General features: G+C 41.7%; 2 protein-coding genes across 7 annotated transcripts in view; one reads left to right on the top strand and one right to left on the bottom strand.

Annotated features, from left to right (window-relative positions):
• The first annotated feature begins 936 nt into the window (after positions 1-936).
• LOC135524245 (sarcospan-like) lies at positions 937-14,786 on the top strand. Of its 3 annotated transcripts, XM_064951609.1 has the most exons (3): positions 939-1,536; positions 8,387-8,473; positions 12,291-14,786. In XM_064951609.1, exons 1-3 carry the CDS (start codon positions 1,276-1,278, stop codon positions 12,648-12,650), a joined length of 708 nt encoding a protein of 235 aa, XP_064807681.1. In that variant the 5' UTR covers positions 939-1,275; the 3' UTR covers positions 12,651-14,786. The 3 variants fall into 3 exon arrangements, with proteins under 3 accessions (XP_064807683.1, XP_064807681.1, XP_064807682.1); XM_064951611.1 differs by lacking the exon at positions 8,387-8,473 and having other exon boundaries at positions 937-1,536; XM_064951610.1 differs by lacking the exons at positions 939-1,536; positions 8,387-8,473 and adding an exon at positions 8,480-9,591.
• Positions 14,787-17,229: 2,443 nt separating this feature from the next.
• Positions 17,230-21,790, bottom strand: part of LOC135524242 (inositol 1,4,5-trisphosphate receptor type 2-like) — a 170,454-nt gene continuing 165,893 nt past the window's right edge. For 3 of the 4 annotated variants that reach the window (XM_064951604.1, XM_064951605.1, XM_064951606.1), the window contains one exon: positions 17,230-19,721. In XM_064951604.1, the coding sequence (XP_064807676.1) occupies positions 19,638-19,721 (84 nt within the window). In that variant the 3' untranslated portion in view covers positions 17,230-19,637. The remainder of the gene's footprint in view (positions 19,722-21,790) is intronic. The other variant, XR_010452921.1, reaches the window with a different exon arrangement.

The raw sequence follows: 21,790 nt of genomic DNA, 5'->3' as shown, positions 1-21,790 counted from the left end.
CTGACAAACACTGCTCTGACAAACACTGCTCTGACAAACACTGCTCTGACAAACACTGCTCTAGCTCTGTCACCTTTTACCGCAGATGCGGAAGGGCGACTTAGGCGAATGGGGTGGATTGAGACACGTCCAATGCAAACTGATTGGCGAATGTGGTGGATTGAGACACATCCAATGCAAACTGATATCTCCAGCTTAAACTGACCGATTTTTATGGGGATTTCTTTATTATGCTAATTCGATGCATAACTACTGAATTACCAGCTAAGAAACACCTGGTTGTCAGAAAGTAATGTGCTAGCTGTGTATTGACTTTCTGGGATAGGTAACCAACATCTTTGGGCCATAAGAGTTTTCCTTAACCATGTGACCTGACCAGATAAAAATGCTGGATTCCATAGGGTATAATCCCAATAGTTTTTCCTGGTCAAGTCACAAATCTTCTGGTCCTGGTTTCTCTGAAACCATATAATAATATGTAATAACTTATTCCATTAGTTTGGCATAGCTATTTAATAAAATACCCCCAAATTCCTTAGATACCCTAGAGGGTGAACTGTAATTGGACCAATTAATCCATGTTTTGATCATTTTAATAGAGGATCAGAGCTATAGTAATGCCCTCACATGTCTCCCGATCACATTACTTCTTCCACTAAATCATGTGACTTTGGCTTCCAGCACTTGGCCGTACTGTGCGTGTAATGGTGTAGACAACAGTGATCCAACCACTCTCATTCGAGAATGACGTGGGTGACGACCTCTGTGCCAATCTTCCTTTAACCCATAGGTCCAACTGCCACTGAACTTGATTTTTTTTTTCATATTAAAACAAGCTTCCTTCATTTTCTATGTTATTGTCTGTTCACAGGGGTGCTTCTGATCGTGTGTTGGAGTCCCCCCTTGTGTCTTCTCTGCCCCCCACCCCTCTTCCTCCTCTTCTTTTACTCCACAGTGTGCTGCTGCTCTGCTATATGTGGCGCCCGGAGCCGCTCCAGGAATCTGCCCTAAATGTTTTCCATATTAGTTCAGAGCCTTCTCTGGTTCCAAATAGCCTAGCAGCCGAGCTGGGCTAATACTGAGAGGAACCCTGAGCAGAGAGGGGAAGGGAACGGGGGCGTGGCAGGGAGCAGGGTAGCACACTGACAGACAGCACAACGGTAAGACACTGACAAAGAAACGGGAAAGGAAAGAGTGAGAAAAGAGAAAGAGAAAACAACCTCCCAAGGAGCTGAAGAATACGCACTAGTCTCATCTCAAGGCAGAAGGTGAAGAATGGGAGAAGGAAAGAAGGGATCTGGAGGAGGGGAGAAGAGCGGAGGAGCGCCCCCCATCCAGGAGAAGAAAGGGGGGAAAGCAGAGGAGGGAGGCCCAGCGCCCGAGGATGCCCACAAATGCTGTGGCTGTCGCTTCCCCCTGCTCATTGCCCTGCTGCAGCTGCTGCTGGGGGTGGCCATCACAGCCGTGGCCTTCCTCATGGTCACCATCAGCCCCTCGCTCCTGGCCAGGGAGACACCACACTGGGCCGGCATCATTGTAAGCATGGACACGTCTCGTCTTTCTGTATGCATGGACACTTAATATGGCCTTGTGCCACTGTTGTAGCTGCATGGGCCTTTGCCTTAACTGACTTAGGTCCTTATGTCCATCTTCAACTCACCTCACTACGTGACTGCATGGATCCTCGTCCTCATTGTCTAACAACCCAATGCAGCCTTATGTATCTACAGGCATGCACACTCAACATGGCCATTATTGTTGTCCTGATACTCTACCTACCGTGTCTCCCATGCACTTAACCTACAATGCACACTGGGTTGTACTGCCTCATCTCCCAGAATGTAGCAGAATGGTCCTATCTTCATTGCATGCATGGCCTAATGATGTGTATAAACACATACAGTATGTACAGGTGAAGTCGGAAGTTTACATACACTTAGGTTGGAGACATTAAAACTCGTTTTTCAACCACTCCACAAATTTCTTGTTTACAAACTATCGTTTTGGCAAGTTGGTTCGGACATCTACTTTGTGCATGACACAAGTCATTTTTCCAATAATTGTTTACAGACAGATTATTTCACTTATAACTCACTGTATCTCAATTCTAGTGGATCAGAAGTTCACATACACTAAGTTGACTGTGCCTTTAAACAGCTTGGAATATTCCAGAAAATTATGTCATGGCTTTAGAAACTTCTGATAGGCTAATTGACATGATTTGAGTCAATTGGAGGTGTACATGTGGATGTATTTCAAGGCCTATCTTCAAACTCAGTGCCTCTTTGCTTGACATTATGGGAAAATCAAAAGAAATCAGGCAAGACCTCTGAAAAAAAATTGTGGACCTCCACAAGTCTGGTTCATCATTGGGAGCAATTTCCAAATGCCTCAAGGTACCACGTTCATCTGTACAAACAATAGTACGGAAGTATAAACAACATGGGACCACGCAGCCATCATAACGCTCAGGAAGGAGATGCGTTCTGTCTCCTAGAGATGAACGTACTTTGGTGCGAAAAGTGCAAATCAATTCCAGAACAGCAAATGACCAGGTACAAAGTATCTATATCCACAGTAAAACGAGTCCTATATCAACATAACCTGAAAGGCCGCTCAGCAAGGAAGAAGCCACTGCTCTAAAACCGCCATAAAAAGCCAGACTACGGTTTGCAACTGCACATGGGGACAAAGATCATACTTTTTGGAGAAATGTCCTCTGGTCTGATGAATCAAAAATAGAACTGTTTGGCCATAATGCCCATCGTTATGTTATGTTTGGAGGAAAAAGGGTGAGGCTTGCAAGCGGAAGAACACCATCTCAACCGTGAAGCACGGGGGTGACAGCATCATGTTGTGGGGGTGCTTTGCTGCACGAGGAACTATATTGAACTATATTGAAGCAATATGTCAAGACATCAGTCAGGAAGTTAAAGCTTGGTTGCAAATGGGTCTTCCAAATGGACAATAACCCCAAGCATACTTCCAAAGTTGTGGCAAATGGCTTAAGGACAACAAAGTCAAGGTATTGGAGTGGCCATCACAAAGCCCTGACCTCAATCCTATAGAAAATGTGTGGGCAGAACTGAAAAAGCATGTGCGAGCAAGGAGACCTAGAAACCTGACTCAGTTACACCAGCTCTGTCAGGAGGAATGGGCCAAAATTCACCCAACTTATTGTGGGAAGCTTGTGGAAGGCTACCTGAAACGTTTGATCCAAGTTGAACAATTTAAAGGCAATGCTACCAAATACTAATTGAGTGCATGTAAACTTCTGACCCACTGGGAATGTGATGAAAGAAATAAAAGCTGAAATAAATCACTCTCTACTATCATTCTGACATTTCACATTCTTAAAATAAAGTGGTGATTCTAACTGACCTAAGACCAGGAATCTTTATTAGGATTAAATGTCAGGAATTGTGAAAAACTGAGTTTAAATGTATTTCGCTAAGGTGTATGTAAACTTCCTACTTCAACTATGGCATGGCCACACAGACGTTTGTCCTCCTCATCACCATCTTTGTCTCAACACAAAGATAACTCTTCAATTTGTACGCCATACATCCTTCTACTCAGACTTCGTCCCTACTGTATGTCCACCTTGCCCTCACTGCATCTACACATACCTACTTATCAGCCGAGTCTTATCTCTCTATTCACACATTATCTTACATTAGTTACATCTAAACTCAAAATAAGGGTTGTTTATCATGCTTTACAGCCTTTTCTATAGCTGTTTCAACTTGTGTTTTAATGGGAAAGTTCCCCGCCTCCTATGACTCAGAGATAAACATGCCACATGGATAGGATGACTCATAGTCATTTACTAGTGCCATGTGGTTTTACATAGGGAATGATTTCAGATGTACTCCTTATTCAATATGGAGCATAGTGTGCTGTGCAGTGACATGCAGTGGCTGTAGTTTTCCATATACCGTTATTTTATTTCTGGCCAGGCAACAAAATAACTAATGATACCATAAATAACAATTATGATCCAGTTTCAGGTTAAAAGTTGCCTTGTTTTCCTAATGGATGACCCACGTGAACCTCCCTCAGTCTCATCCAACAAATTGGGTGACATTCTAAATGTCAACATGTTGACTGCTACCAATTAGCTTGATGTTATTTTCACATTGGCTCCCTCACTCTCTTACTGTTGATTAGATCGATCTCCTGTAGAAAGAGTTAACTAGCTTAAATAGTTTCTAGGTCATTCTACCACTTCGGTGCCTTTTAAGGAGTGTAACTTGGTCAAAAGAAACATTTGATTTCATCTCATTTTAACATTCTGTCAAAGTTGACATTCATAAAAACATGTTTTCCATTAAATAAAAAAATGAAAAGGATAGTAAGTGCATATTAATTGCCAAATAAAGTAACAGGGTTGACTAACAAGGTTTATGATTTATTCTTAAATCAGCCATAAATCCCATTGTGGCAGGGGGAATGGAAGATTGTTGTGTGCAACAGGGAGTGGCAATTGAATGCAAGCTTCACAATTTTGTATTTATTGTTAAAACATTTCCAGACTGTCTAGCGATTGATAACAGGGTTGACGTGTTATGCTCAACCCACTCAGTTTTCCACAAAACACCAGAAAATGGCCAAAAAGAGTTGGAACAGCTCACACTTTTATTCTATGATTTGCCAATTAGATGTTCAATGTTTCTTTTGAAATAAATATTTAAAAACAAATAGTTTCACCCTATTAAGACAAGAGTTCACGTAGCAGGGTTGACCTTAACATGAGGGACAGACGTAATCACATTATATAAATATTAATCTTCAGAAATGAATTTGTTAAAGCAACAAAATGACTAGGGATTTACAATGATGGGGAAACTTTTGCAATTAAGTGGGTAAAAACCTTCCTAGAAATGACAGAGGGTTGACAGAGGGACATGTCAAAATGCTGAATTTGAGCACTTCAGCAAGCATTTATTCATATTAAAAATCAGATTTATCGAATTCTCTGTGTGGTCTTCATTTGAATTCTCTGTGTGTCAATTACAACTTAAAATATCAAAGGGACGCAAATAGCACTCATTTCGTGGAAGACCCTTCTATAAGTTTCGAACTTTCCCCCAACTGTAGTCAAGGCAACTGTAGTCAAGGCAACTGTAGTCATGGCAAGACAACAACAACTCTAGAATGCCAGTCAGAGCTGTGGGGCAGTAGCCTCTTACCCTGATCCTTTAGTTTGCTAATGTCTACAGACAAATCAAGCAAATAATACTGAAAAAAAACTGAAGGTAGCACTTTACATTGCCCTTATACTCTACTGTTATTACTGTATGAGACCCAATGTTGTAAAAATGCTATATTTCCTCAATTGCATCCTGCACAGGTCCTAAACTCAAAAATCATGTCAAACACTACATAGTGCATCTCCTTAGACCCAGATGCATCTCTTAGTAGTATTTGTTGTGTGATTATTGTGGAATCAGTAGCCTCTGAAACGTTAGAAACCTGCAGACTCGTATAAGATCATACTGGACCCCTTACGCAAGCATATGTTGTAGGCTATCCATGCAAGTAAATGACTAGAAATATTTTTTCCTGTCTTCTCTAAGATAAAGTGATAATAATTTAATTGATAAACATTCTGAGCCAGAGCTAAAGGTAGTTTTGTAAGTGTTGCAAAAACACAACATTGGGATTAAAGGGTTGCCAAACTGAGCCATTGGGCCAAGACTATTAGAGATTGTTCTCCTTCAAAATTCTGTAAATATGGACAACAAAATACTTCAAGCGGTACTTTGATGTCCCCTCTACACATCAAAAGAACAAAAAAATAATTTGTTAGTTTTTTGTGTGTGTAGTATACGAGGTAAGAATACTGCCTTTAACGACCATTCATTTTATGGTAAAGAAGTAAAATAGGAGGTTCTCTCTCTACATTAATCCAGAATGGACAACCAAATATTATTACAGGTAAGTTACAGTGGACGTTCTCCATTTATACAAAACCCACCAAATAGTTGATCCTTTGAAAATATATATGTTTTTGATAGCGAAATACAAAAATGTGGATGATCGAATTGATCAATTTGGCTATTTCAGACAAAATAGAACTTAATTTCAGTGTTATATGTCAATGCTTTTCATCCATTTTGATGTGATTTTAACAGAATTTCTCTATTTTTTTTATTAACACACATTTTCCTACCATTGAAGACTAATGTTACATTTTTGTTTTGTTAACAAACTTGAAGTTTAAAAACAGGTTATTTTCATAATCAGAGGCCTATTACAATTCCACTATATATACAAAGTGTGTTCCCCCCTTAAATGTGTGGATTCGGCTATTTCAGCCACCCCCGTTGCTGACAGGTATATAAAATCGAGCACACGGCCATGCAATCTCTATAGACAAACATTGGCAGTAGAATGGCTTACTGAAGAGCTCAGTAACTTTCAATGTGGCACCGTCCTAGGATTCCACCTTTCCAACAAGTCAGTTCATCAAATTCCTGCCCTGTTAGAGCTGCCCCAGTCAACTGTAAGTGCTGTTATTGTGCACTGGAAACGTCTAGGAGCAACAAAGGCTCAGCTGCGACATGGTAGGCCACACGAGCTCACAGAATGGGAGTGCCGAGTGCTGAAGCGCGTAAAAATAATCTGTCCTTGGTTGCAACACTCACTACCAAGTTCCAAAATACCTCTGAAAGCTAAACAGAGGCAAGAACTGTTTGTTGGGAGCTTCATGATATGGCTTTCCATGGCCGAGCAGCCGCATGCACACAAGCCTAGAATAGCCATGCGTAATGCCAAACCTCGGCTGGGGTGGTTTAAAGATCGCCGCCATTGGAGACGGGTTCTCTGGAGTGATGAATCACGCTTCACCATCAGGAACTCTGACGGATGAATCGGGGTTTGGCGGATGCCAGGAGAATGCTACCTGCCTCAATGCCAACTATAAAGTTTAGTGGGGGGGAATAAGGGTCTGGGGCTGTTTTTCATATTTTGGGCTAAGCCCCTTAGTTACAGTGAAGGGAAATCTTAATGCTTAAAATGACATCCCAGACGATTCTGTGCTTCCAAATTTGCAATGGACGAGATCCATATGCAGGAAACGAGATCCATACAGAGATGGTTTGTCGAGATCAGTGTGGAAGAACTTTACTGGCCTGCACAGAGCCCTGACCTCAACCCCATCGAACACCTTTGGGATGAATTGAAATGCCGACTGCGAGCCAGGCCTAAAGTCCCCGCAGCAATGTTCCAACATCTAGTGGAAAGCCTTCCCAGAAGAGTGGAGGCTGTTATAGCAGCAAAGGGGGGACCAACTCCATATTAATGCCCATGATTTTGGAATGAGATGTTTGATGAGCAGGTCAACATCATTTGGTTACGTAGTGTATTTCTGAAGGGTAATAAAAAACATTTTCCTCATTTGGATCTATGCTTGGGTCTCACAGGGTTAGAAGTAATATAACTTACATAACACACAGCATTTCCATATAGAATCTATAGGAAGTACAACGATGAACCCTTTAAGCTTCAAGGCTAAAGAGGCCTACTAATTATAACACAGGGGCTTGACTAGGTATGTTCCCATACAGTCTAATCTAGTGTTGTTTTTCTAGGCAATGTATGGTAGTGAGCATTTCTTTCACATAATCTTGTAATCCATGTGAGATTCTTCAAGTTTGCATTTCTGTAGAGGAAAAAAACAAGTTGTTTTCTCTCAGCTTCCTGTATGCCCTAATTACAGTGTGATGTCTGCAATCGGAAGCATCTCAGCTCACACAGGGTACATCCATCTCGGGTTCTGTCCTCACGTGACTCACGACCCGGTAACAAACACGGAGGTCACCAAGATCCTTCTAGAGAATTCTGATTCCTGACCTCTTAAGAACCTGGGGAAAACAATTAGGTTAGATGCTGCATGTTAGTCACAAGACTGTAATAGTGTGTTATCGCAAAAAAGGAGGAAAACTACTTAATTTGCCATAGCATTGATAATGTTATCAGATGACAACTTGGACAATATGATGCTAAAAGTGCACAATTTCAATAGCTAACTTGGGATAAACAGCTTGAAGAGGTTTTGAAAAAGCCCATCAGCTGCAAATAAGATAAGAGGTTTGCTTGTATGTGGTGTGTGTGTGTGTTAGAAAACCATGGCAACACTTGGTATCAGCAGATCAAATCCTGGGATGAGTATCTGTTTATCAGATCCGAATGGATTCAGTTTCCCAATAACACATATGCCATGCAGAAAATAAAAAGCATGCAGGTATAATGCATTATGATGCAGTTATAATGCACCGTAAGACTTTAATGAACATGCAGGCATACAGGTATATTTTGCAAAGCATTTAAGTCAGAGAATAACCCCCACTAAATCCATTTCCCCTGTGTTCTGTTTCTCTAGTTGTGTGTGGTCTCCTTGCTAGGCTTCCTCCTCTACTGCATCACCTACGTACCAGATGAGAGGACCTCCATGCAATTCATCGCCAAAGTGAGACCCACATGCCCTCTGACATAATTTCCTGTCCAACTGAGCAGAGACCAAGGCAAACTCTCTCTAATGGGACAATTAGTCATGTTTATTCAGGAGAATGCCATTCATTATCAAACACATGCCCGTCTTATTCAAATCAACCAGGTTGTAGTTAGAGTCAGTTAATCTGATTTAGATTAATGTGTAGGGCCAATATACTACAACACAGTGAACATTGATTGCCACATTGACATACTGTAGGCAGACCTGGTTTCAAGTACTATTTAAAATCTTTAAAATACTTGTTTTAGAATAACTGTACTGCCAGATGGGTGAGGTTTGCACTTTGTGACTGTTCTATTACACTGGACAGAAATATAAATGCAACATGTAACAATTTCAAAGATTTTACTGAGTTACAGTTCATATAAGGAAATCAGTCAATGAATTAGGCACAAATCTATGGATTTCACATGACTGGGAATACAGATATGAATCTGTGAGTCACAGACACCTAAAAAAAAAGTGGGGCGTGGATCAGAAAACCAGTCAGTATCTGGTGTGACCACCATTTGCTTCATGCAGTGCGACACATCTCCTTCGCATGGAGTTGATCAGACTGTTGACTGAGGCCTGTGGAATGTTGTCCCACTCTTCAATGGCTGTGCGAAGTTGCTGGATATTGGTGGGAATTGGAATACGTTATCGTACACATCGATCCAGAGCATTCCAAACGTGCTCAATGGATAACATGTCTGGTGAGTATGTAGGAACATTTTCAGCTTCCAGGAATTGTGTACAGATCCTAGCGACATTGGGGCCGTGCATTATCATGCTAAAACATGAGATGATGGCGGAGGATGAATGGCATGACAATGGGCTTTAGGATCTGGTCACGGTATCTCTGTGCATTCACATTGCCATCACTAAATGCAATTGTGTTCGTTGTCCATAGCTTATGCCTGACCATAACCAACCCCACCACCACCATTGGGTACTCTGTTCACAAGGTTGACATCAGCAAACCACTCAGCCACACAACCCCATACACACTGTCTGCCATTTGTTCGGTACAGTGGAAACCGGGATTCATCCGTGAAGAGCACACTTCTCCAGCGTGCCAGTGGCCATCGAAGGTGAGTATTTGGCCACTGAAGTCGGTTAAGACGCTGAACTGCAGTCAGGTCAAGACCCTGGTGAGGAGCTTCCCTGAGACGATTTCTGACAGTTTCTGACAGTTTGTGCAGAAATTATTTGGTTGTGCAAACCCACAGTATTATCAGTTCCTTGGGTGGCTAGTCTCAGATGATCCTGCAGGTGAAGAAGCCAGATGTGGAGGCCTGGCGTGGTTACACGTGGTCTACGATTGTGAGGCCGGTTGGACGTACTGCCCAATTCTCAAAAACAATGTTAGAGGCGGCTTATGGTATAGAAATTAACATTCAATTCTCTGGTGGATATTCCCGCAGTCAGCACGCCAATTGCACGCTCCCTCAAAATGAAACATCTGTGGCATTGTTTGACAAAACGGGCCTTTTATTGTCCCCAGCACAAGGTGCACCTGTGTAATGATCATTCTGTTTAATTAGCTTCTTGCTATGTCACACCTGTCAGGTGGATGGATTATCTTGGCAAAGGAGAAATGGTCACTAACAGGGATTTAAATACATTTGTGTTCAAAATTTGAGAGAAAGAAGCTTTGGGTGCGTATGGAAAATGTCTGGCATCTTTTATTTCAGCTCATGAAACATGGGACCGACACTTTACATATTGTGTTTATATTTTGGTTCAGTATAGTTCCATTGCAACAGGCAACCTCAATAAAACTCAGATAAAATATTTAAAATACAATTTGAACCCAGGTCTGACTCGGGTTGTATGGTTGCACCTTGAATGTGATACTATATGTACAGTATAGGGCCATAGAGAGAAATGCAGAGCACAGCATGCCTGCAAGGCCCTGCAGGAGGCCTATGGGCACATGGGCACAGTTATTGGACATGACTTGTCTCATTTAATTGGCCAGACAATGTAGGCAGTTGGAATGTCCAATCAATTAGAGTAGGAATACCACTGTTTGCCCATCGTGACTGAGCTGTGTACAAACACAGTATTTTCAAAGGTGGACTTCCTCCACTCAAAATGATAGTGAAGTAGATATAACGTGAACTGAACAATACATTTTAAAAGTAATACAATCAGTGGTGCAATTGTATGCAACAAAATATTCTCCCTATTTTTCTTTTCTTTATGTTCTCCTAAAGTTCATAGCACACCATAACATTGAGTACAGCGATATATGAAAGGCTTTGTGTTGCTCTTCTTTTTATGTAATTTATGTACAGCAGTTGGCAGTACAATACATCTCATGCCGTTCTCCATATTTCACAGCCGTTGACATTTTTTTTAACGCCATTTCAAATCAAGCAAGCATCAAACATTACATAATGCTATAGGCAGCATGTAACAGAGTGTAAATACAGTGCAAATCAGGGCTCTGTTACATAACCTGTGGATTTAGATGAAGGGCTAGTGTTATTTGGATTGTACACTGTAGTTACATAAACCACACAAAGACACTCTTGCACATTGTCAAGCTGTATTTTAGACCCTGTTTACTCAATGTGGACATACAGGCACCTGTCAAAATAAAGGAAACACCAACAGTGTCTTAGTAAGGCGTTGGGCCACTAAAACAGTTTCAATGCGCCTTGGCATAGATTCTACAAGTGTCTGGAATTCTTTTGGAGGGATGCGACACCATTCTTCCACAAGAAATTACATCATTGGTGTTTTTTTGATGGTGCTGGAAAACACTGCCTCGGGTGCCTCTCCAGAATCTCCCATAAGTGTTCAAATGGGTTGAGATCTGGCGACACACACACACACACACTCCTTTGACACCCCTCTTTCAAAGTCCCCGAGATCATTTCTTCTAGCAAAATATGGGCAACTGGGCATTTTTATACATGACCTTAAGCATGCTGGGATGTTAATTGCTTAATTAACTCCGGAACCAGACTTTGTATCCCTCATTTACTCAAGTGTTTCCTTTATTCTGGCAGTTACCTGTACAAAGACAAATACATACCATGTGGATAAAGGGACAGTGGGAGGCTCCAGGGGAGTCTCACAGGAACAATGTCTACTTAATGCAGTCAGTCCTCCTTTTCAACTAGAATGTTTTTTTTGTGTGAAAATAACTGAATTCTTTTGAAAATGACCCGATGACATCATAGGGGGTGATTTCCTTATCTAAGCTAATTGACTACATTTAGGTTTTCAAATACGGAAACACTGGTATGGTGCTGCTGTGGTGGACATAATGAATATGAGGTTAAGAAAATGGTGAAGTTCCCCTTTAAGACAGTCATGCTCTGTCAGGCCGGTAGCCAGGATCTGCAGGTATTTATTGGCTGCTTTGAGGGGAGATAATCGTTAGCAGACAGAAACCTATTTGGATTGGAAACTGATATGGCTAGAGAGTAGGCATACCTGGTTCACTATGGCCTGCTAACACTTAAGCCACTTCAATCAGTCATTGAATGTGCTACACTAAGCTGAGTAAAGACATAGAGCTCCAGTCATCTTAGCCCTAGTGTAGACAACCAGGGTCATGTTCAGGCTCCAACACAGAAAAATATTTGAAATATTGTTGTTATTGGTAGTCTGTCCTCTGTTTCAAATCATGTATATAATTTGGTGCTAAATATGACCCTGCAGTGGTCCTTAAGGATGACCTCCCTCTAAGTATTTGTCCCCCACTATGCTTAGCTATGCTATGATTCACTACACCACAACACACGAGCTCATGTCCTCTCCTCTCCTCCTCCAGCTGCTGTACTTCATCCTGTGCACAGTGGGCCTGGTCCTCTCTGTCCTGGTCATGGCCTTCTCTGGCCACCATTATGCTCAGACCAACGGATTCAGCTGCCTGGAGGTGGGAGATGACTGCATGTGTACCCTAGACCCCCACGACCCAATCGCCAGGACCTTCACCTACGCGGGAGTCAGCGACTGCGGAGAGGTCACAGGCACCCTGAAGTTGTACTTCCTGCTTCAGATTGCCCTGAACCTGACCCAGGCGCTGGTGTGTGCCCTGGGGGCCTTCGTCATGTGGAAGCACCGCTACCAGGTGTTCTTTGTGGGACTACAGATAGGCTCACCCTCCTTCCAGCACTGGCAGAAGGTCTGATGGGAAATGTAGAAGAAAAAAAGAGGCCCATGATGATGCTGATACCACTATTGAGGGTAGAGTAAGTCGGAGAGCAGCCAATCAACATTTTGGCTCATTCTACTTGAATGGACAGAGATGTATTACACGAAACACTTTGGTGTGTGCGTAAATGTGTGTGTTTTGGTTGTTCTCAATCATATTTACATTTTGGGGTGGTTGACTTCTTCTATAATGGCTTTTCGCACAACTTTTATATACTGAGTGGAGAACTTTATTCGCAGTTGCCAATGCTACATGAGATACTGTATTTCTAATAGATGAAAATATTCAAAACTACCAAACTGTCAGTTTTGGAATGATCTACCATGATGTTCAATGTATTTTTGTCAGGGATTTCAAAGTAATTCAGCAAAAATCTTTATTATGCCTCTACAATTGAATGTATACACTCTATAATAGTGTTGATTATGTTACAATTAAAGCAAACTCAAGACACTTTTCTCATACTGTAGTCGTAAAAACTATTCTTGCTGCGCAAGTATTCATCTCTATAATCTTCTATCATACTGCTGTTTAGGACTGTGGGGAATGCTATTGTTTTCAACCCCAATCGGCCTTCAACTTGAGATACTCAATGAGAGTGGGCAGCACTGAGCTAGCCTGCAACATCACTTCCTGGAGTAGCTCAAACTGAGCATGTTATCAAAAGACAGCGCAGTAGGAAGATATGCAGAAACTGCTTCTCCAATAAAAATCCCCGATCACATTGTAGGCAATGTCATGGCGAAGTTCATGCACAGAAAGACGTCATCGGGTCTAACGGTTGTCTCGGGCCGAACTGCGCATTTGCAGGCCGTCAATTCAAAAGGGACTCCTTTGTTATAATTAAGGAAGAATTTAACTTCTCTCATCAACTTCACAAACCCCGGACAGGTCTGCTTGGTCTGTTTCGCAAGCGTTCCCAGAAGTCACGCCTCTGGGATTAGGAACTGCGATTTTATGTCTTGAGAATCCCCACCAAGAGATTCCATTTTAGCAAACTAAAACAGTTTTCCCGAGCTCCAAATGCACCGTTGAGTCTTCACATAGGAATAAATGGTGTGACGTCATCTATGGCTTTGTACATTCATATACAGTCAATGGTTTAACTGCATTGGCAGAGGGTGAGGAGCAGGGTGGAAAATAAGTGAGGGAATTATGCTCTCTTATGCTCTCCTTTTGCAATTGCATATTTAGCACTTGACTTTGATTATGATGGACTATCACACAAACAGTGGTACATATTTTGTAATACAGTAATACAGTATTTTGGGGCAAAAGAGGCTACTCATTTCATCTTTCCTTTCAGCCAATAGATGTGTCTGTAGCATTTGGGACTGTTGACATAATGCCATCTTTGTATGAATCAGGGAAAACCCCTGACTGAATACAGCAGTACAGCCTGGTGTGTTATTGCATTTACTAACCACTCAGAGTGGAGACATACTGGTGCTGAGAGGAGGCATGTGGAGGCTATCAACAATACCAGTGGCCTCCAGTCATGACTCAAGCAGCCAGGCAAAACCAAAACTGCTGCAATCGCTGGGGGAGGGCTGGGCTGGGGAGGGGTAGGTAAAGGGGTACTCAGACAGACAACTGAACTGTGCCACCCCAAGAGGGAAACTAAGTTTATAATGGCTCATTTAGCTGGATAGTGTCCCTCCAACAGTGAAGACGTTAAATCAGTTGTTTAAAGGTTTGGTGTACGTTGTCTTATGCTAAATGAATTTAGGTGGATTGTAGATCACATTTTAGGTGCTTGTACTGGACAGCATTTGCCAATGACACATCTAGAGACGAGAGCAACATGACAAACAGAAGCAGAAAATATGAGAATTTGAGCTAATGAGTGGTGGGTGGTAACATGGTAATTACTGTGCATTAGAGATCGTATGGTCTAGTCTTTGTACATAATACACAAAGAGAAGTGTTTGAGAATAGCAAAATCTGTGTTTTATCTTCAATAGACACCTTATTACTGGTGCTTGAGCATTTTGCGTCACTTACATGTACATTAGAGAAAGAACTACTGCCGATGTCCGTGTACATTTTCTAAGCCTTTTAGCATGGTCTCATATTTACTATTAATAAATGGTGTTGACTTTTAAGTCCTTACATAGCAGTTGTATTATTTGTGTTGCATGCAATTCTACCTCAACTATTCTTAACCCAATCCTGAAATACTGTTGATGAAAAGTATGTGAATGAATGCGGTTTGCCTGCGAGCTACAGTATCACACCAGCTATCACTGAAGACGGACAGCTTGCGAGGGAAACATAACTATCTGAGCCAGAGTCTTTTTATTCAATCACTGGAAGGGATAAGGCTGTACAAAAGTACACTACAGCAGCCTGTTATCAGATTAAGTGAGAAAGTTAGAGGGCCTGGGCCGTGTTCATTAGGCACCAAACGGAAGAAAACAGGGAGGGACTACCTAGTTCTGTCCAATAAGAACAGCTTGTTTTTCATTTTCTGTTGAAAAACACTAAACACTATTTTGCTATGGTGAATATAGCCCGGATTTTTTTGATAGGCCTGAGGGTGTTATGAACTATCATGTCACCACACCGCTTCATTATTCATGACAGCATGACATAGGAAGTCATATGCAGCCCATCACGAGGGGGATGTATCTAAACAAATGACAGTTAAGAGTAATTTTCCTCCCACAAAATGTTATCCTTCCTTTGAAATGGCAAACACCTGCTTGAAATTGCCATAGATTTGCGAATGGTGAAAATCAGAAAGGTATCTGATCTGTTGTCCAGTGCATTTCGTCTGACCCCTTGAAAGGGGAGATGAATGTGGGAGATAAATGAGGTGATCAATTTCTGTATTGGCACTTTATTAGATCAACCTTCACTTAGTGGGAGCAGAACACTTTCAAGTAACTAAAATTCAATGAAAACAAGTGACATTACTTAAGGCGTGACTAATAGCATTATGTTAGAGCAGTTTCACTTCAATAATGGCCACCTGCAACTGGCATAACTCAAACTGGAGGGAAAAAAATGTGCCCAAATTACTTGGGAAACAGAAATTGGCATTTGAGCAGAACAAAATTACCTATCAGTTGCTCAACATAACACTTGAAAATACTTGGTTTTTCTTTTGTCACACTACAACACAAAAACATATTTTGTTTGTCACACTACAACACCTGCCTCCAAACACAATAAACACAACATCCAAATCATCACCGTGGCTCAGTCCCAGAGGTGTTTGTGGCATAATATCCTGTTTATTGTCCTACTACTATTGGGTGGGACTGAGTTCACGCTGACTAAACAACACGTGACTTTGGTCGGGGGCTGCCAGTGTCGAGAGACTCCGGTGTCCAATTTTGTCTAAGGTTGTGTACATTAGCGACACACCCAGCTCAAGTGCACGCAACGTGTTGTTCACATGCACAAAACGTGTACAGTTTCTCAGAATAACAGTGAGTCATAAGGGTACAGTAACACATATCAACCTGTGGGTGATAACCCATTACAATACAGCAGAATGCTTTCAGACTCCGAGCAGCACAAGTGGAAAGACTGTAGTTATTCTTTCTGATCCTGACACAGAACCTTACACCACTACTAGCTACTAAAAAATACATTAGTCCAATGGCAGTTAGGACACGTGCAACAGATGCAGTAGATTAACTATGGCGGCATCTGCCATGCCATTTTAATTGTATGAGAGAAATGATTGTTTGAGGAATATATGTCTGAAATTGTCCAGGTCATTGAAATGTAAAAAAACAAAGCAGTGGATGTTTGTGTATGAATGCACCATAGAGTACCGACAGAGCCAGGGTAGGCGTGTCCCATCGCCCCCTCTCTCCTTCCCTCCCCTCCGAGTCGGAGATCTGCTGGACTTTCCCCTTCCTGCCTTGCTCGGTGACAGCTGTGGGCTATTATGGTACCGCATGCAGCTAATTTTAATGGCTGTGTCACAGAGGCGGCGTGAGAGAATGCAGCCCCGCCAGCGTCAACAAGAACAGAACCATCTCTGGACGTGAGCCCTGTCCAAGCCGGGGGGGGGGGGGGTGCCCTCCATTTAGATCAAACAGGGGGGGGCGGGGGAAAATCACGTGTCTGGATTATAAAACAACTTGGAAACAATTCAAGCCTCACATTCATTAATGACCTCGCACGTGTTGCGTTATCCAACTGTTCACGGATTCCTTGTCTGTCCTATCACTGTAAACCATTTCATTTGATATCTTTAAATCAGAGAAAATTAGCTAATTTGGAATTAAGGTGAATTTGATTCACACAGACATATTTCCATAGTCATTCATCTTGATCTTTCCAAATAGGGGAAAGTAAAAAATGACAAAAGATAACGCTGATCCAAAGTCCATCAGGCTTCTTATGAGTGTTAAGCAGATGCACTGAGCAGAACGGTTGCAGTGTGATAGTTAAAGCATGACGTTTATTGTGGTGTGTGTACTGTGTACGTGCGCACGTGGGCCACAACGGTAGGACAAACATGAATTCAACCCAAAGACTGCTGACTAAATACACAGAGACTGTGATTAACTCAAGTCAAAAACATCCATTCTTATCTTATCATAGATTTATTACATTATAACAGCTCAACAACATTAAATACACGATCTGTTTAGAGAAAACTGTCAAAGGGCATTCCACTCTGGAGTGCATACATACTGTTATGTGATTATGTGAGATTAAAACTTTTACACATATATTGAATTGCATTCCATTTGACTGAGTGAGATGACTTTACATGGCTGAGTACAAAAAAACAGAGAATGAATACAGTATGGAGATAGAGTTCCATGGTTATGTCCCGGTCCATATGGAATAGGGGGCCATTTGGGAAACACGCCCATGAGTACAGTATTATGCAACATCTTTATCAACATGAGTGACTGTTTCTGGGTCATTCCATGAAATGAGTGCCTTTTTCATCCCTTAATAGAAATTGTGAACCAATTTTGAATTTAAACTCTATATTAAATGAAGTGCCATTTAATATAGACCACATGGACAATTCAACAAATCAGATTTTTTATATGAATAAATTCAGAATTTTGACATGTCCCCTCTGTGACTTCTAGGAAGATTTTGACCCACTTGATCACAAACTGTTTCCAAGTTGTCTCCATCACTCTAAAGCCCTAGATATTTTGTTGCTTTCACAGTCCTTTCTGAAAATTGTTAATTTCAGGCGATTCGTGGTTCATTTTAAAGGTGAAAAACCATGGCCCTCATTTTAAAGGTTAACCCCGTTAAGTGAACTGAACTCTCATTTTAATATGGTAATATGAGTTTAATAATTTTTTCAAAAGTAACTTTCAACATCTACTAGTCAAATCATACTGTAAAAGCAATTAAGCTGGTTCTTTTCTTTTGATCATTTTCTGATGTTTTGTGGTGGAAAACCGAGTGGGTTGTGCATAACACGTCAACCCTGTTACCCATAGATAGACAGGATAGAAATGTTTAAACAATTAAAACACATTTGTGAAGCTTGCATTCAATTGTCACTCCCTGTTGCATACAACAAGCTTCCATTCCCCATGTAACAAAGGGATTTATGCCTGATTTAAGACTAAATCACCCGGTTACAGCCAACTCTGATAGGTACGACCTATCTACTGTATTGTACACAAGCACATTATCTTTAGACAGTTGTGAATACATTCTGTACCAATATAAGACTCACAAGGACTTTCAAGTAAATTCCACACAGATAATCAGATTATCTTCATCTACATTTTTTCATTGCGTTATTTCTAGACTATGTACAACATTTGTAGAAAGGCACGTAATGGAGTGCAGCGATTGCATTATCATGGATGACACTTCTTTGAGAGGAAAGGCGGTAATACTTTACTTGAACTCAGCGCCGTAACAGAGTCTTTAACATTTCTTGAAGATTCACAGTAGGAGGACAACTACTGCAATATGTACATATATGTGTCACAAAATTGTCATAGTATATCCTTTAGAAATGACATTTGCAATGAATCTTTACTACATGTTTATGACACAGCTATGAAGCATTATTGCGGCTAGTTCAAGTAAAGTGTCACCAAAAAGTATTGTCACAGGCAAATCAGTATCTCCAGTTGTATGTTAACAAAAAAGAAAATATATATATATATATAAAAAAAGTGCAGGCCACTGAGAACATTGACTATCCCAGTCATTATGATTAAGATGATGAAGCAATGCTCCCACATTTATTCTCCATCATTCATGAGTTAACAGGTCATATTAAAACAAAACAATAGAGAATATATAGCCTGGTCCCAGATCTGTTTGTGCGGTCTTGCCAACTCATATTATCATTGTCATAGGAGTTGGCAAGACTGCACAAACAGATCTGGGACCAGGCTAGGAAGAAAATACTTTACCTTAAAATTACACGTATACCCTTTCCCAAAAGGGCTATTCAATAATACAAGGAGCAACCCCTCCAAAGTCTAAACAGAGTTGAACAACACAAACCACCCAATGTACCAACACCTGACCTGGGTATAGCCCAGTCTCTGTCTTCATCTGTCAGACAGACACAGTGCACTGAGAATACTGAAGGATGAGTGTGGCTGCCCACAGGGCCACAGTACTTAACCTTTAACCCTCTTCCTTGACCTCCAGGCTGCAGTCAGTCTGCTGCAGCCTGGCATAGTGATGCATGCCTGGCATCTCATTCAGTCTCACTCATAGAGCAGAAGGACTTATATGGGATTATCAGAATGACTGTGCAGCTTGTGTTGTTCTAAAGGCACAAATCACTGTACTGTTCTATGTGGGAGGGTGATGCTGGGTGAGTCGTCTGAGGACTCAGTCTAAGAACGAGGCACTGATTGCTTTGAATACAAGGCACTGTTTGAGTAAAGGCTCCATAAAACGGATAACATTGTGTGTGTGTTTGTGTGTGTTAGTGTGGTTACTGTGTGTACCTCCAGCAGAGTTCTCTGTGATAAGGGGGCACCGGGCCCCTCAGTGTGCTGGGATATGGTGGTTGTTGACTCCGTGAGTCCCCAGGAAGCCCAGCCTCTGTTTATTCTTCCTTTGCTCTGTCATCTGTGGAGAAGATAAGGAAAGAAGAACTTGTTCAATATAAGCTACACACAGCATTGCCAGTTTGGGCAGTATCAATGGAATCTGGCAATGTAGCCAACAAATAGTCTAGAGTCAGCCCAGGTTACACCGACAGTAATCTCAGAACGCAAAATCCAATCTCAGCTTTATTAATTTGTGTACATTTTAGGCAATTTGTGGGATTGTTCCTAAACTGAAATGTGGTAATGTCCAAAGGAGTCCATTTGAGATGTCTATCTTTCCAGGATAGCTTTTCACCGTCTTTAGTTTACACTTCATAACACGGTTCCTGATATTCACCATTAGTGAGAAGAAACACAATGTACCGGTCAGTATCTGTAAGCTCTATTCTGAAGACCTGGCTCAGCTCTCGGTGTTCACACATGGCCGGAAAAAGCCTCTGTCCTTAATTAGCCTCGATTTCCTGTTTGACATATTCACCCTGCACAATGTAATATTCCAGAAACAACTGTCTGACTTCAGACAAGTCCTTAACAATCTTCCTAGGTAAACACAGTATAGTCTGCGATACCATGGACACCAGCACTCTGATTGATTTGCCAACCTATGAGGAATCAATCACAACCCATGACTCCTGTTTCAGCTCTGTTTTTACTGTGAAGTTATTTTCTCTATTCGAGTATAAGAGAGCTAAGTTCACAAAACAACATGCAGGAGGTCAATGTTCCAGCTCTGTTTTTACCACGGCTGTGATTTTCACTATCTGAAGTGTGACCCTCTATGTGGTTGTCCCACTTATCCATCTTAAGATGAATGCACTAATTGTAAAATCGCTCTGGATAGGAGCGTCTGCTAAATGACTCAAATGTAAATAAGTCAACATGGGGTGTTGTTTACACCGACATCTGGGCAGCAGAACAGGAACAAACAAGGAGAGGCCTGTGACTGCACGGAGATCACATGCAGGAGAGGCAGGTGATGGTGTTGTAATGATCAGGTGATGGTGGAGTGATGACGATCGGTCAAACTACTTGCTGCATCATGACTAGTCAGCCCAACAGCCACAGGCTCTCTGGAAGGTCAGGGAGGGACATGGCATAGTACAGCAAGGCATGATAACCTCAAGGAAAAGGACAAGTGCATGTGAACTGATAGGAATGATTCACCATTGTGATGCAAGTGAAGAGACCCATGACGACTCATGATGGTGAGAATGCTGTTCATTGTTTACAGCTCAGCGTTCAACACCACAATGCCCTCCAAGGTCATCCCTAAGGTCAGTACCCTGGGCAACTGGATCCTTGAATTCCCGACGGGACGCCCCCAGGTCCTCAACACGGGGGCCCCTCAGGGGTGCGTGCTCAGTCCCCTCCTGTACTCCTGTTCACTCATGACTGCACAGCCAGGCACAACTCCAACATCATCATTATGTTTGCTGACGACCCAACGAAGGTAAGACTGATCACCGACGATGATGACACCGCCTATAGAGAGGTCAGAGACCTGACAAACTATTATGACCCCTCTATGAGAAGATGATCTCACAACCACAATGGTGTTCTCCGATTTGCTCTACAACCCTGACAAGCGTCTTGGGACTCGTCTGAAGTCGGTTCAGCCGATCTGCCAACCTCAGTCTGTAGCGTCCGAACAGTTTGGTCTACACGCTAATATGACCCCTCTGTGGAAAGGCGAGACTCTCACAAACACATACATATACGTTTTTACTCTAGGACTCCTACAGTCCTCACAAGACTCGTCTGAAGGTTCCCGGTGCAAGTAAAAAAATGTATAATGGAAGTATATACAGAGACTGTTTAGTGACAAAAATAAGGTGTTTGATACATGTTATTTATTTTAATTTTATTTTTACAAATCATAAAATACATTTGGTATGTATTGTTTTTTATACTTCAAGGGGTCTTAAAAAATCAAATAGCAAAATGAACCTGGTATGAACTTAAAACAAGTAGCTTAGTAGTAGCCCCCCTCCCCCTGATTAGCCTCTTATGGGTTAAAAAGATACCAATGAAGAAAGTCCATACTGTGTGGACTACACTCTGACCAATCAATGACATCCAAAGATCAGT

The sequence above is a fragment of the Oncorhynchus masou genome, chromosome 31 (assembly GCF_036934945.1).
Source record: "Oncorhynchus masou masou isolate Uvic2021 chromosome 31, UVic_Omas_1.1, whole genome shotgun sequence".
Lineage (NCBI taxonomy): Eukaryota > Metazoa > Chordata > Actinopteri > Salmoniformes > Salmonidae > Oncorhynchus > Oncorhynchus masou.
The sequence above is the reverse complement of the archived record's forward strand: the minus strand, read 5'-3'. Positions and strand labels throughout refer to the sequence as shown.

Bases quoted from the DNA above. Each gene is read 5' to 3' on its own strand.
- LOC135524245 (XM_064951609.1), top strand. From the start codon at position 1,276: ATGGGAGAAGGAAAGAAGGGATCTGGAGGAGGGGAGAAGAGCGGAGGA. The intron at 1,537-8,386 runs GTAAGCATGGAC...CTGTTTCTCTAG, and splicing joins CACACTGGGCCGGCATCATT to TTGTGTGTGGTCTCCTTGCT. The intron at 8,474-12,290 runs GTGAGACCCACA...CTCCTCCTCCAG, and splicing joins CCATGCAATTCATCGCCAAA to CTGCTGTACTTCATCCTGTG.